Raw genomic sequence first — 16,717 nt, 5'->3', positions numbered from 1 at the left:
GAACCACCCCAGATCTCCTGAGCAATCCTGCTGTGGCGCTGAGTCTCTCTGACCTAGAAATATCTTTGCTTTCCAGAGCACTGCTCAGCTATGCCCACGTGGCCGGCTGGGGGATGGAGCTTGGAAGAAAACAAAGCAAAACACTTGGGAAGTCTATATCCTCTGTAGAAACAGCACCTAGTCTTTAAAGATACATATTTATTGACATAATTCATACAGAGTTCGATCGTTTATAGTAAAGAGTTGTGCAATCATCGAAACAATCAATTTTAAACCATTTGCTTCTTATAGCTGTTATTATTAGCTCCCTGTTGGCCCTCAACCTCCCCTGCCACAACCCAAAGAAACTCTTAATTTTGTTCCTGTCTCTATAGGCTTACCTACCCTACAAAGAAAAGCATGTAACAAAAGCAAAAACCCAAAGGCAAAATAAAACACAGATAAACCTCAGCTGAACCCAATTTGTAGAAGGCACTGGCGGAGAGTGGAAGCCCAAGTCCATCTGCAGACTCTCTAGTCAGATTAAGCCTCTGGCAGACGCCCTCTCGCCAGAGGCCAGGGATGCGAACAGCTGTATTGGTAGACAGAGTATTGGAAACTTGATTGCGGTGGATTGAACCATGGTGTAATATGAGACTGGGTCAGTTTACCGCCTTGACCCAACCTGAATTTGCTCTAGGCTCAAGTATTTCTTGCTTGTCCCACAACAGAACTTTTTTTGGTCCAGCCTTTTAAATATTGATGGTGGTTTTTTCTTTTGTACTTTTTACTTGTACTTTTGTATTTATTTTAGATTATTATTTTCTTCTTGCTATTTTGTTTTGTTCTTTACTGTTTCTGTTGGTTTCCCAGTTTGTGAGGCGCAGAAGGAACGATGCATAGAGACAATAACTGATGCAAGGGTTTATCAGAGACATGGCGGGGGTAGGGAATGGGGGTGGTGAGGAAATTTGGGGAGCAAACAATGAATGCAGGAGCGGGGAGAGAGTACTAGAACTGATTGTGATGATGTATATACAACTCTTTTAAAAAGCGATTTAACTGTAGACGTGTATATGTGAATACTTTATCAAGAAAACTACTTAAAAAAAAGGACTCAAATTTGGCCAATGGTTACTATGGGCGAAGGAGAAAGAATTGTTGCTTAGGCGGCATTAAGTTTATGTTAATGGTGGTGGCGTAATTTGGAAAAGGATTTCAATAATGCTTGTACAACATGAAGAGTATAATCAAGCACATCGAATTGTACATGTAGAAGTTGTGGAATTGGAGAATGTTTTGTACTATATATTTTTTGCCACAATTAGAAAAAAATAATTACATGAATCACAATGAATACAAGGAAGAAAATGCTCTAGAAGACTGGTGATAATTATATGACCATCTTCTCGATATGATTGACTTACTGATTTGTATGACATATGGCTGAAGTGCTAATAAAACTGTTAAAAAAGAGGAAAAACCTCCACTGAAAAGATAACAGAAAATAATTAATAAAACCAGAACAAATTTTAAATGGGTCACAATGGAGAACAAATGATCAGGTGTTAAATTTGTACCCAACTACATGTACATTAGTCCCCTTTCCAATGTAAGATTTAATTAAGTTTTAATCTTAGGTCAAGATACTCAGAACATGGCCATTATCATCCTGAATATTATATCTTTATTTATTATATAACTCCTCCCACCAAGATACAACACATCGAAGGCAGCAACATTGTATTCCTGTACCCAGAACAGTTCCTGGCACATGGTAGGGGCTTCAAAAAGATATCAAATGACCCTGTTCTTTGCACTTTATCTCATTTGAGTCACAAATCTTAGGCAGTTAACAACTTAGGAGAGGAAAGTTCTGAGAAGTTAATAAAGTTCCCCAGAAAATAAGATTGTAGCAATTAGTTGATTTGTGCCTTCCCAAAGAGTGATGTTAAATCCTGACTCCTGTACCTGGGACTGTGACCACATTTGGAAACAGGGTGTATAGATATAATTAGCTAAACTGGGGCAGCGGAAAACTCCCTGCCATCAAGTTGTTTTTAGGAGCCCTGGGTGGATCTTGGTTATGCTGCTGCTACCAGTGGCTGCTGATGGGAAGGTCAGCAGTGGAAACCACCAGCCACTCCATGGGAGAAAGCTGAGGCTTCTTACGCCCATCAAAGAACCTCAGCAGCAGATCTGAGCAGCAAAAACCAGAATCAGCAAATGTGAAGACAGGGCCTGTGAGATGACCTAATCTCAGAAGCAGAAAGAATGAAGAAAAATGAACAAAGACTCAAGATCTCTGAGACACCAACATATATACACACACCAACATATGTATATTGGGAATATCAGAAGATGAAACGGGCAGAAAATATATTTGAATATATAAAGGCTGAAATTAGTCAAACTGATGAAAAGCATCGATAAGCAGATCTAAGACAGTCAGCAAATTCCAAGCAGGATAAACTGGAAGAGAGCCACCCCTAGATAGATCAGAAGCAAATAGCCAAAAGCTAAAGACAAAGCGTTTTTTAAGCAGCAAAAAAGAAGTGATTCTTCAATAATATGCACAGCTAATTTCTCCTAGGGACCCTGGAGGTCCAAAGGCAGTATGACAGCCCATTCAAGGTGCTGAAAGACAAAGATGTGAACTAAGAATTCCACCCCCAGAAAAACTACCCTTCAAAAGTGAAGTGGTTAAGACATTCTCAGTCAGACAAAAACTGAGCGGACTTAGTGTCAATGAACCTGAGCTAAACGATGGGAGTCCACCAACCTGAAAGGAAAGAGCCCTAAACAATGACCCAAGTCCACGTGGAGCAATAACAGGACCGGCATAGGCAAGGCGAGCACCCAGTATAAATGCACTTTTGTTCGGAGTTCTCTGTTGTGCTGCGGTGGTTTGTGGGTTGCTGTGATGGTGATGCTAGGTCACTGGTATATCAAATACCAGCAGGCCTTCCAGAGTAAGGGCAGTCTCTGGAGAAGGCACAGGCTGTCCCCGTCAGAGGAATTAGCCACTGAAAACCCCACGGATAGAAGCGAAACAATGTCAGTTACTGGAAGACTAATGGACAGAAGCGAAACATTGTCAGCGATGGTGACAGAAAACGGGCCCCTCAGGTGGTGAGTGAGGGCAACAGGGGGGCCCTAATTGGACTGGCGGCCCTCCGAGGAGCGGAGCTGCAGGGACACATAGGGAGAATGGCAGGTGAAGGAGGAGGCAAGACTGGAGGCCTGTGTCTGTGAGCCAGGGATCCCTAGCAACACAAGCACTATGAGCAAGTCGCTGGACAAATTCTCCCCCATGAGCCTCCAGGGAGAGTCTTCCCCAGTTGACACGTGGTTTTAGATGGCTAGCTCCAGACCCGTGAGGGCACATTGTTACCACAGCTCGAGGACACTCATACAGTAGGTCAGGAGGAAAGCCCCCACTGTCCCACTGAGCCTCCCTGAGTGTCATGCGGTCGCTCAGAAAGCAGTTTATTCACTTACTAAAGGAAAGCCCTCACGGGAAACTGGTTCCTACAAGAAGCCAGTTGCTGATTTATACTAAGAAATACATAGCTTCCAAGGAGAGGTCAATGCTCTTCTTGTAGGCTCAAACTGCCAAGGAGGCAGCCAGACACCCCCAGCATGGCTGGGAACCCGAGAGGAGGGAGGTCCCTTCAAGGGAGCCCATAAACGGACTCTGTGAACTGGGTACCTGGAAGGTCCATTGCAGCTGGTCAGTCAGGACCCTTCCGTCCAATAGGGCGCGCCCACCTCGCCGCCCACCTTTCAGCAGCAGTCCCCAGGCAGCAGCCTCACCTGCCTTTACTTTAAGGAAAAAAGTGAAAAGATTGACTTGGCCTGTTTTCATTGACTTTCTTAAGGGATGGCTTCTTGTTGCCAAGGCCCATGCATAACAGGAAGGCATCTTAAGACACTCTGACCCTGTTGTGGGGGGAAATCCACCTCTGTGAGACAATGGCTGTGTTTGGACCCCTGCTAATTTGGGTCATTGTGTATGCGGGTGTGTGTGTCCTGCCAGGAGACTACATTTTGAACTCTTTGTGTTGCTGTTAGAGGCTGTGGCGCCAGCTCTGGTTTACAGCAACATCATGCACCATAGAAAAAGCATCCACCTGCTGGCAGGCGTAACCATTGTGAGCCGTGGGGTTTCTGTTGGCTGATTTTCAAAAGTAGACAACCAGGCTTTTCTTCCTAGAAACCTATTTGGCATGCTAGCAACTTGTAAGTCGCCACTGACAGACCAGCGGTGGCTTGGGCATGAGGTGCATTGGCCAAGAATCAAACCCCAATGGTATGTGTGGAAAATCCCCAAACCAAACAGAAACAATCTTACTGCCAAGGAGTCAATTCTGCCTGAAAGTGAACTCTATCGGGCAGAGTAGACCAGCTTCATAGGGTCTCTGGAGCTATAAATCATGGGAGCAGACGGCCTCCTCTTCCCCCCTCAGAGGAGCGGGTGGGTTTGAACCGCCAATCTTTTGGCTAGCAGCAGCGTACATAACCCCCTGTGCCACCAGGGTTCCTTCTTGATGGGGACAGTGCGTGAGGCCGGGTTGTCTGGAGAAACAAAACCAGTGACACTTACCTATGTGTAACAATGAACTTTATATCCAGAAGCAATTTTAATACACAGTATGTGTCTTCAGAAACAAAACAACCAAACACTCCCTCCAGATTCCATATCCCTCAAATGGAACCAGTAGTTTGAGTGGCTAAAATACATCAATTAATTAAAAGGAGGAAAAGTACAATGGAAATGGACTTGGAGTCTTTAGTAGCAAGCAAGTTAATCTTTACAACCACCAAGAAGTAGTCCTATATCAAGAAGGCTTGCCAGCCCAGTCCCACTGAAGTCCATCGGTCTGAGGTGGACTGAGTCCCTCTTCCCATAGCTGCAGAAGGGTGACTGGGATGCGGGGAGAGCACAGGCTGGTGGGTGGAGAGTCAAGTGGATCCAAGGTCCGTGGAAACATAGCAGGGTGCCAATAGCTCACTAGGCTGGCGGTCCAAATGGAGCCGATCTAAGAAGCAGGCAGAGTGCTCGCAAGGAAGAAGACAAAGACTAAGAGGGAGGAGAATTTCTGTCTTAGAAAAATAGGCCACATCCCTAAGGAGTCGTTATCAGGCTGTGAGCTGACCAATAGGTTGGACTCCACCCCTGCCCTTCACACTGCTTCAAGTTGACATAAAGTAACTTGCTACAGAAGGCAAGTGAAGTCTACCACTGACCTTTGGTGATGTCTTCCTGCTCTCTGTATCCTGGGTTTGGTGGCAGAGTGGGTTTCAGGTGAGACAGCTAACACTGAGGTCAGCAGTTCAAACGCACCAGTTGTGCTGTGAGAGAAAGATGAGGCTTTCTATTCCTCCAAAGATTTGGGGTCTCAGAACCCCACAGGGGCAGTTCCACCCTGCCCTCTAGGGTTTTGCTGTGAGTCAGACTTGGCTTACAGGCAGTGGATCTGGTTTTGAGTTTATGGTCTTGGCTTGAAACAAGTCTGGGAACAAACACCCAGTGGAAGGCTTGCATGGGCCCCTCAAGGCAAGGATTTTGAAGCTAAGGCCAATGACTTCTGCATTCACAGCTTTGGGATGGTTGTCATCTGCTTCTTCTCACACTAGGCTATTTCAGCCTTGGGCCCATGGGAATATTTCAGTTCCTTTCGTTTGATACCAACGGTCAAGTCCAGGTCACTTAGTGAGAGGTCCACATGGAATTCTCCTGGTGCGGCCTATGAAGGAAGTTATTGAACGTTGAAAGGACAGAGGACCAACCAGCTACTTTTAAGCAGATCAGAACAGAACAAATCCAATTCCCCTGTCCGAGCCAGGCTAGAGGAACCAGCAGTGAAATAGTTATTAGCCAACTGACCAAACCCTGCAAACTACTTTCATCAAAGCCTTGGCAGGGGGTGCATTTTGGCTGGCTTATGAGGAGAGAGATTTCATAGGTGACCACCACAGATGGTGGCAGATGTCACGCATCACAGAACAGGAGCCCCCGGGGACAACTCCATTGCAGAGCTAAGCTAAAACGCAGGTACTCAGCCAAACCAACTGCCAATTATATAGCCCAAGAATCTCAGGAAGGTGGGCAGGTGTTAAAGTTTCTTTAATGGATTACTTTCCATTTCCCTTCACTGGCAACTCTTCAAAGACTTGCGGTGTTGACTCCAGTTACCTCGGCCCATCACAGCCTGGCCAACCCGAGGAAGCCGTGGCTGGCACACTTTGCAAGCACTGCATTGCGATCCAATCTTGGGCTTAAAGTGGCCATTTCTGGCTCCGGGAGAGCCATCTCCCTTACAGGCGTCGGGGAGCTGCTGAGCGATTAGAAGAAGCCAATGGGTCTCTTCCTTTGCTCAGAGAGCAGAAGTTTCAGCTCGAGGCGAACACTGCAGCTCTGTTACCCCGAGTGTGGCTGCTAGCTACTCATTCACTCAGAACTTCTGTCTCCGCAGCTGGTAAGCAGGTGAAACAGCACCCGTTTTATTTCGTTCTCAGGATGTTACGATTTCATGATGTGTAGAGCACTGAACATGTTTGGTAGCGAGTCAGTGAAACAGAGGAAGGACCCACCCCCACCTACCCCACGACGAGGTGGATTGACCCAGTGGCTGCAGCGGGCTCAGACAGCCCTGATTGGGAGGACGGCCCCGCCGGGCCGGGCAGTGTCTCCTTCTCTCACACCCAGGGCTGCTATGCTCTGTTAGAACTGACTCAAGGCTCAGTGCTCACAGAATGTCAACTGCGAAGGTCCATGAATGTACTGGTCTCACCAGTCCTTGAATGTCCTGTAAATGTCTACAGCTCACAGTCAAGTCACACTGACTAGAAGGTCAGTGTGTGTGAAAGTCAGTTAATCTGTGTTCTTATGATTGCAAACTCAGAAAGCTGTTGGCAATGCGATCAAGACTTTACTTTCTCCAATTTTGACAGTGGACACTAATTTTCTTCTTTTGTATTAGGGGCCCATGTTAGTCAATTGAAAAATATTGCTTTATTCCAACAGCAAATCTTTATGATCAGCTAAAATCTCAGCAATAGGGGTTCTCTCTCTCTCCCACCTTCTTTTTCCTTGGTATGGGAAGTCATGTGTTGCCCCTCAAGCAACATTTGGGACCATATTGGCCCAGGCATTTACTTGGACCCTTCCATATTGAGATCTCCAGGAACAGCAAACGACAAAGGGCGGGCAAAAGAAGTCAAATCCTACGAGATCCATATGCTGCTTTTTATCCTCTACGCATGGCAGCTAGTTTATTCACACAGGTTAGGGCAGCATGACCAGTGGGGACAATTGCTCAGACACCAAGATGGTTGGAAGCAGAGGGTGGAAAGCAGGAGTGTGAAGGAGGCTAGACCGGCGAGTCCTGAATTCCTCCTCCTTTGGAAAAGCACAAGCGTCTGAGCGTCATCCAGGCCGTGGCATCAATAGTACCTCGATCGTCGGTCTGGCTCGGACAAATCAACCCACTAAGAAAGAAAGTGCTGTGTAAAGCTCAGACACTGTACAATCAATGAGAGAAACCCCATTAAACAGTCCGAGTATGTCAGAAGTTCTCCTCATTCTCCGCCCCTAGGTGAGTTCACACCTGTCTTGGTATCATCCTGGTTTGGTTATTCCAGTTTTTTTCCATCCTCCCGCCCACGAGGACTCCTCCAGTTCCCTCAACATCCTGCTACACCCTTGACTGGGCCACCCATCACCAACTGGATCTGGACGTCAAGACTTGAAATTAGGTATAGACTTGTTCAGACACGCCCTCTCGAGAGACACTGACAAAAGCACACGTTTCAGAAATCGAACTCTTTATTTAAGCCTCACCAACATCAAATGTTCATTTTAAAAAGTAATGACACCTGCATTGAATTCATTGATGGTCCACAGAGAACTGACGCTAGGCTGACAGGAGACGGAGGAGAATGCCGCAGGATGGGAGGGCTGCGACAGCATCCCAGCCACCACAAGGAACGTAGTTTCCGCTCTTGAGAAAGTTGTAACTACTGCTCAGACGCAGTCTTAAACCCAGAGCACGTTCTGCTGGAACATTTCTCTTAGGACAGACCCAGCAGATGTGTTTTAAATGAATTAAAATCACACCCCATAAATCATCCCTGACACCATCACGGCCCACATGATTGGTAGAGTTAGTTTCTTATTACAGAGAAACCCATGCTGACTTAAAAAAATTAATTTTGCAATGTTGATCTTATATCTTATGGGTTACTAACATTTTATTAACGGCAAACAATTTTTTTAAAGATTCTTAACTGTTTCGATGCCCTCTTCAAAATGACTTTTTAGACCAATTCCTTCTGTAGCACAGTTACTAACCTTGAAAACACCTCTGCCAGATAAAGCCTGGACTTTCAAGTAGTGCCATGTTTTCCTACCCCTAACTCATTTCCCCAATATATATATTTATGCAAAATAGGTTCTTTAATCACACACCTTCACATTTGTATGCTTTTCCCAAACCAACTAAATTGGGATTCAATGAAAGAAAATAAAGTCTCCATCCAATGCAAAATAATTTGGTATAAGAAATGGAACCCAAAAGGGCAAAGTAATTAGCTACCCAAGGGAAGTTAGTTCCAGTTGGTGTAATTGAACCCACAATTAAACCTGAAAGGCTGGAAAAATGGCAAGGCAGTAAACATCACAGCGAGGGCAACATGTAAGTAAAAACCAACGTGACCAAGCAGGAGCTAGGCTAAACACCAAGTGCTGACAGAGAGGGGCACTACCCGCCTGACAGCGCTGCAGGCTACAGGCTCTCAGTGGGTCACAGTGACCGTGGAACCATAAGCACTCAAGTTCTCTGCCAGCATCTTGAGGCTCATCTATTTTCACCATAAACTTGGCAGAGGAAATGCTCTCGTTACTGCTTCATTGTGGTGTTTTTTGTTTTGGGGGAGTTGTTTGCTCTAGCTTAATCATATACAAAATATGAGCTGAAATAACGTACTCAAAACCCACAGTATTTTTAGGTCTTGATTTAGTTCTCAGGAAACATTTTTTGGTTATCATGAAAACAATATGCTACCCCAAACACAAAAACCACCCAGTACTGGAAGGCAATGTTCAGTTCCAATTCTCTCTGCTTCCTGTCACCAGGTTGTAACCTATCCATGAGGGCTTGAAGTGTATCCCTGGTACCTATAGATGTGACTTTCACTGGAAGAAGGGTCCGTGTGCATGTACTTCATGAACGTGGTCATACTGGAGTGGTGGTGGTGAGGGGAGTGCAGCAAGTGAATGGACTGATGTCCCTGTAAGAGAAACACAGACATCACGTAGAGGGAAGATGACCATGTGGGGAACAGATATATTGGTTTCCACAAGCCAAAGGCTGCCTGGGGCCACCAGAAGCCCTGGGAGAGGCAAGAGTTTTCCCCTGGAGCTTTCTGTCCAGCAAGCCCGTGGACACCTGGTTTTAGATTACACGTCTCTAGGACAGTGTTTTCCAGAGTGAGTGCTGCCACCCTCTCGGGGATTGAGGTGGGGGGTGGGGGCTGCAAAAGCAGATACCTATGCTTTATCTTGGGCTACGGGCTATAGTACAAGTTTTTCCTTGCTGGGGTTGAGGGGCTTGCAGATGCTTCTGCCACAGGTGTGGTAGGCCACCTAAGTTTAGGTACCTGTGCTCTAGAACCGTGCAAGGATTCATTTGTTTGTAGTCCCAGTTTGTGCTCTTTTGTTAGGGTACCACTAGGAAATGGATTCAACCACTTTTCATCTTTAGATCTGCCCTCGAGGTTTAGTTCCAAGGAAGGACGGGGCAAGGGTGCACTGACTTAAACGTAAATTGAATATCCCATTTCAAGTCATCCCGTCTCAGGACATGTCAGAGCAGTATCATGATTTTAAAAGTGTATGTATGAAATGTTCACTTAATCACCTTCTACAGGGCAGAGACCACAAGTGGGTGCGTGGCTGGTTTCCTACGGGAGAAACATACACCGTCATGGACAAAAGATGGAGCTACCTTAGAGCATCTCATTAAAAAGCTTCATGAACTTTCAAGAAGGCTTTAAAATAAACATGCCGTGAAGGTTGAGCATGTATCCTTGGTGATGGAGATCAAGGACTACAGCCTCCAGTGAAGTCCTCACACTGGACCAATCGGCGACACCACGATAAACAGAGGAAAGATGGGTGTCAACAAGGATTTCATTTCACTCCGGTTCACAATGCTCCTGGAAGCAACAGTCAAGAAAGGACATGTTTTACCAGCCTCTTTAAAGGATTTAAGAGCAAAGGGGCTATTTTGAGGACAAAGATGCCTGATCTGAGCATGGTATTTCCAATCACCTCATATGCAGGCAAAAACTGGACAATGGATAAAGGTGAAAAATTAATGCATTTGAATTACAGTGTTGGTGAAGAACATTCAAAGAACCATGAACTGCTAGAAAGCAGATGGAATCGTCATGGAGGCAGTACAGCCAGGATGCTCCTCTGGAGGGAGAAAGTGGAGACTGGGTAATGCGCTTTGGTTCTGTTATCAGGAGAATGACATCATGCTTGGTAGAGGGGGAGCCATAAAAGAGGAAAGCTCTCCAAGAGGCACTGACCCAGGGGCTGTAACAGTGGGCCTCAAACACAATTTTGTGACTGGCACAGGACTGGGCAGGGCTTCGTTCTGTTGTTAAGTCAGGTCGTTATGAATTAGTATTGACCTGATCATGTCTACCACGTGAGAACACGGTTATTTGAGATCTCCTGAGTCACTGGGTGGGGAGCAGACACTGGTCACGGGTCTGAGAGGTGCAAATAAACACAGTTGCTAGGCCGGGTGACTGGGTGCAGTGTGGTAACTGGAGAATGAAACCCCAGTTGTCTGGGCCCTCAGCTTCTTCACTCATTCCCTAAAACCAATAGCAGACTCAACAGCCATATGGGGGACCCCTGGACGTCTACAGCACCCGCCGGAAAGGCAGATAAGCAACAAAACAAAACCACCCAGGATCCCGCTCCATCGGAGGACATCCAGCCCTGGCCCGTCAGATGGAGCTTACAGGGGTAGGGCGCAATGGTCCAAGGGGGCACACCGTCCTCCCTGGTCCCTTCCCAGCACACAGGTAGTCAGTGTGGACAGCCCAGGGGGAGTTAAGGCCAGGGTGGGGGTGGGGATGGCAGTCAGACCCATGAGATGGGGCCGAAACAACTAATGCTCCCCTTTCAGGAAGCAAAAATAATTGATAACAAACGGCTTCATGGAAATTATGTTTATTATTTGAAAAGGCTTGAGTCTGAAATTAGATGGTGGTGGTTGTGGCACAAGTGTGTAGAGAGTCTAAAAATGACAGGGACTCTACATGTAAAAGGAAGCTTCCGGTGTGTGAAGGTCGGGTGCGCCCCATTTGTGTGAAATACCAAACGATTCCGTTCTCTCATAGCACGGCGCACGCTGTCACATTCTGTCAGAGATTTCCCCAAGAGCAGCTGTTTGCAAAACACGGTGGTTAACTTAAATCTAGGTGACCCCATGTTTTCTAGAAGAAAATGCTGTGAACATTCCTGTGTCTCCTGGGAAGGGGAGGGAAGGTGGTAACACCAGTTTTCACGGCATCGTCTTGGCCTTTGGTTGGCTGGGTGGGAGGGAGGGCGGTTAGTAGGCAGAGAAATGCATTTAAAGGTAAGCATCTTCTGGGGCGAGCGTGAAGGGCACTCCTGCCGCCAACAGTCCGCCGGTATTGATTCCCTGCAGTGGGAATCCATCCAATTATTTCTGAATTCACTTTCAGGGCGATCTTGAGCGCCAGATGGGAGGTTTGGCTCCAACCCTAGGCTTACTTTACTCACGTGCTGGTCTTAGGGCCTTCTCAACTTTTCTCCAGGCGAATTGCTCCCACAAGTCTAGCCAGACTCACACAGTATTCCCGCTTCCAGCCGCTAACTACCTCTGAGCACATTAGCGTTGGTGAGCTACAGTTTTGTTGTTCTTGTTAAAGAACAAAACCATGTCACACCAGCCAGCACAGGGAGTGCCATTTGCCTTGTTCGCTTACCAGTCCATTTTGCAATCTCTCGCAGCCTGTGAATACGGTGAGTCACAGGCAGTGAATCACACCCGCCCCGGGGGAACATCTGCCAAGACCCAAAGCTTCCAGAAGCCCAGTGCTGAAGTGAATGGTAAAGCCATGGTGGGAAGAGGGATCTGGCAGGACTTTGGTGTGTGAAGATGAGCATCAGGTGGGTGGCTCCCTTGGTATCGGGAGGGAGAGCCCCATTTGAAAGCCTCCTGTCTCTCCATTTAAAGTGCAGCAGGAGTCTTGCTGGAGAAAACAGGTGTGCTCCAAGCTGGTCCCTGTGGGCACTGGGCGCATAAGGGGATGGGCAGCCATCTGTGGGCAAGTGGCAATGGATTCTACAGGGATTTACTGCCCGTCAAAAGGTCATGAGTGTTTCAGTTCACCAACCCCCGCGTTTCTTCACATCCCCAGGTCATACCATGTGCCTGCTGCTTGATCACAACCAGCGAAAATACATCCACTAGCAACAGTGAAATGACTTTTTGACAGAGATTTATAGGACAGAGATTTAAACACCCTTTCTTCTGGGTCACTAATCGCGAACCAGTGACTCAGCATCAGAAGTTTACCACGCCAGGCCGGCCAGGTGAGCAGAAAATCTGATCTGATTAAGGCAGTGAGCAATGTGGGGAGAATTCAGAGCGAGATTCACATTAACCAAGTACAGGAAATGGGTCGGCAGCTGCCACTGCGGGAGAGATCCGCCGTTATTTACCACCACAGCGCCCCGGTCCTCCTTGCCGTCCTCCGTTGGCACACCACGGACATTTGGTAGCCTGCACAAAGTTCTCTGGAAATCCAACACTGGAGAGGACGTGGAGGCAGCCCCCCGAGCTTCATCTCGGCATTATTATCCTTTCTAGGGCACACAGAATAGGGTCCCAGTTTTTACAGAAAATCGCAAGAAGAGTCACCGCGAAGAACGTGCCAAGAATGTGGAAGCGGCTCTTCATCATGGGCGAGACAAACTTGGCGATGGTCGACACACACACCAAGATGACAGTCATGAAGGCCAGGACCACGTTGATGCACTTTCCCAGCAGCACCTTGGCATTCACGGCGTCCGTCTGCAGGACTTGCTGCTCCTGCTGGTGGAGCTCCAGCTTAGAGATGCGAGTCTGGCAGGATTCCAAGGCTTCCTGCAGGTGAGAGAGCGAGAGCGAGCGGAGAGGATCAAAGGCTGCTGCGATCACGGGCAGAGTGTGTGCACCCCACCCCCTGCACCCCGTCCCTCCCAAGGCTCAGAACGCCTGTGGGCCTAGGTAGCTTCAGATACCCAAATGCTGATTGCGCTGACAAGACCGAAAGAAGAAAAGCCACACCAGAACCCAAGGATCGTGGCTACTGCCTTTTAAAAAGATTGGCATCTGCTGGCAGGCCCCACGTGAGAAAAGACGGCAGGGGTGGGGCTCTATTTTGTGACAGCTGACTTCTCTCCTTTCAGTCACGGGAGGGGCGAAGGCTTCAGGCTAGCCCTTATTTGGACTGCTCGGTCCCGTGCAGTGCAGACCTAAAGGTTGGTGGTTCAAACCACCCAGTGGTACTGAGGAAGGCAGGCCTACTGCTCTGCTTCTGTAGAGCGTCCAGCCGAGATCCTTCCCTTCAAATAGATCTCTCTGCATACATTAACAGCAAACAACTATCCTATGGAGCACACGCGGCCGTCGTGAGTCAGAATCAACTTGAAAACAATGAGTCTATTATTGTTTTTAATTTTTTACTGCTCAGCGTTTGTGTGTTTGTTTACAGATGAGTGGTGAATGGAGAGGGGGAAAGGGAAGGGGTAGAACTGACCAAGGAGGGCACAACTGCTCCTGCGTCTCTCAGAGTGCCCCTGGCAGACCTTCCCACTCTGGGTCTTCAACTACAAGCACAGAGATAACTCCCACGTGCCTCACGAGCTTGCCTGTCTCTTCTGAGGTGGACTCATGACATCGCCATCTAAGCTTCTTAAAAGCTCCTCAAACTCACTTTGCCCAAATATGGATTTATACATCCCATCCCTCTTAGCCCCTGCCCCAACCCCCCAACACCCAACTGCTTTTCCTCATCCATTCCTTCCTCAGGAAACCCCAGTTCACACCAGAAGCCTGAGAAGCCTCCCCGAGCGTCCTTTCACCTTTCATCACTCAACCCCGTCGATGCCACCCACCGCCCAGTCTAAGTCACCCCAACCTCTTGCCGGAAACCACCTCACCCTGTTTCTTTCCACATCCTCTTGGTCCCTAACTCCACGAATCCATTTCTACACAGTAGCCCCAGGGCACTTTTGACAGTGCATACTCGACGTCATCCCTTTTCTTGAGGCCTGTCGGATCCATCACATGGCCCCTCGAGGTCTCTCCAGGCTCACTGAAGGCCAGCTCCCATCACCACACCGTGCTCTGACGACCCTGCCCTGTGCTCCCTGCTGACTGGGAGCATCACCTCCCCAGAGCTCTCGTCTGCTCTGCCCCGACTCTTCATCTCCCTGTGCTTCCCTCCTGAGTGCTGGGCCTCCTATTCATTGTTCACATCTCATCGGGATTGTTACTTCCCAGGGGAAGCTGTCTGTGACCCATCACAACCAGGCCAAGTCTCCCTCTGGCCTTCCTCCCCCAATAGGAGGCCAGAAGCTGTGAAGGGAGGACCACCGTCCACCCCGCTGCGCTGCAGTTGTCTCCAACAGAGAGCCTCGAGCCAGGCACGCAGCAGGTGGCACGCATCTGCGGAATGCGGAAGACTGGGCGCCAGTGCGGGGATAAGAAGCTGACAGTCCAAAGCCTCTGTGCTTCCTGGGAGAAAAAGACCTAAGCAGAGCAATGCAACATGGCCCTTTAGCTCCCTGGTCTTTGATGGACAACAATGACCAATATGCATTTGCTCAATTAAGATGCAGTCATCTTTTCCAGGTTTTAAACAAGCATAATGACTTCAACATTGATTTGCTTTTCTTCTGCTGAAAGGGCGAAAGAAAAGGGTTCTCTGTTACTATAGCAACTTCCATCGCACAAGGCTACCAACGAGAAACGGTAAAACTTGGGATCCGTGCATCGGAGAACGTGCCGGCTTTCTGAGGTACATTAAAACCCCACCGCAGAACAGGCTCCTGCCCCAGAGGACATGCATCCCTTTCAACCCCGTGGGGTGGAAGGAAGGCTTCCGCCATTCTAGGCATGGAATGGAAAAGGCAGTAGAGCAGAGCTAAAAATGCGTTCTCAATGGATTACTTAAATAAATCATCCCTGGGATTGGGTAGATGCATAACATGTCATGAACTGCTCTTGGAACTGCCATCGGTCGTGTCTTCAAGGGATTTTAGCCCTGGCAGCAAGACATCCGGTCCCCTAATCCTTAGTCCCAGTGTTGGGGTGAGGGCAGAACGGGTAGCTGTAGACATTTTAAAACTGGGGATTCAGAATCGAAACAAAAACCCAAACACTTAGAACAATGAACCCCCTGCATCTCTGACCAAAAGAGGCCCCTGCACCCCGTCTGTCAAAACAAAAGGAAGTAGAACTAAGGATGAAGCTGAGTTGGCCCAATGGCCAGAAGCCCCGAGCACGCATCTACTTCTCAACAGAATAAAGAGACGAGCCACCTCGCTGACTGCTTACTAAGTATCAGCAAAGATTTTAATGCTTTATGTGCACAAGCATTATCCCACCTAACCCTCTGGACTGCCTTTTGAGGTGAGCTCATTAATGTTTCCACTTTATGGACAAAGAGACGGAGGCGTCCGGTGGTCAGTTGGCCAGCGGCGTACAGTGTAAGTGGTGGAGCCAAGATCCTAAGCATCATGATCAGGAAGACCCCCCCACCCCCAATCCGTCGCACATGCGCCAGGTGCTGCTTTTCTGAGCTAGGGTGAAACCCGAAAATATGAAATGAACTCTGGAATCTCTAGTTCCCTTTAGCTGACCTTTTCAACTCGAACATATTTCTTGAAAAGGGAAGAACTGTATTAGTTCAAACTACTTCCCAAATAAGACAGACAACTTTGAGTCACGTATTCAGATAAGACCTGGTAACATCTTAAGCACGTTCTAAAATAGAATGAACTAAAAAACCCCAAAAGAAACCCACAAGCTTACTGCCATCGAGTCGATTCCAACTCAGAGTGACCCTGTAGGAGACGGGTCGCACTGATAGTTTGGGTTTCCAAGGCTTCCTTGTGGTTAACCGCTCAGGGTGTAGTCCACTATGCCCCCCGGGATTCCTAGGTCACTGTTAGGCTGTCAAGATAGAACAGCCCCTGGAGAAGGACACCGTGTTGGTAACACAGGGCGTCAATGAAAACGAGAAAGACCCTCGTCAAGGAGTTGCCACAGTGTCTGCCACATGGATTAAACATGGGAGCAACGGTGAGGACGGCTCAGGCTGGGCAGTACTCATTGAAACACAGTGGGGCCTGACCCCAGGGCACCTAACACTATCTGTACTGGTCACTTAGCACTGTCAGTGGATTCAAGTTTTCCAATTCCATTAGTGGCTGGCTAGGGCTCCTGGCCCAGGGTAGGGCCAGAAATCTCCCAACTGTCTTCTTTCCCAAGGAAGGCCCGTGGTCTTTGCAGACAGACATCTCCTACCATCTCTGATGCTGTGGTCCCCAGGATTGTACAAACTGGGCCTGTGACATGGTGTGGGTAGCTGGGACTCCAGCCCACACCAGTGTAGGAGAAATCTCTCCTGCTGTGTT

The 16,717-nt window shown here is 48.0% G+C and overlaps 1 protein-coding gene across 2 annotated transcripts in view; it reads right to left on the bottom strand.

Annotated features, from left to right (window-relative positions):
* Positions 1–7,825: 7,825 nt before the first annotated feature.
* TMCC3 (transmembrane and coiled-coil domain family 3) overlaps positions 7,826–16,717 on the bottom strand; it is an 80,851-nt gene continuing 71,959 nt past the window's right edge. For both annotated transcript variants that reach the window (XM_075551168.1, XM_075551169.1), the window contains exon 4: positions 7,826–13,178. In XM_075551168.1, the coding sequence (XP_075407283.1) occupies positions 12,876–13,178 (303 nt within the window). In that variant the 3' untranslated portion in view covers positions 7,826–12,875. The remainder of the gene's footprint in view (positions 13,179–16,717) is intronic.

Source organism: Tenrec ecaudatus, chromosome 6 (assembly GCF_050624435.1).
Source record: "Tenrec ecaudatus isolate mTenEca1 chromosome 6, mTenEca1.hap1, whole genome shotgun sequence".
Lineage (NCBI taxonomy): Eukaryota > Metazoa > Chordata > Mammalia > Afrosoricida > Tenrecidae > Tenrec > Tenrec ecaudatus.
Note: the sequence above shows the minus strand (reverse complement) of the source record. Positions and strands in the feature narration are given on the sequence as shown.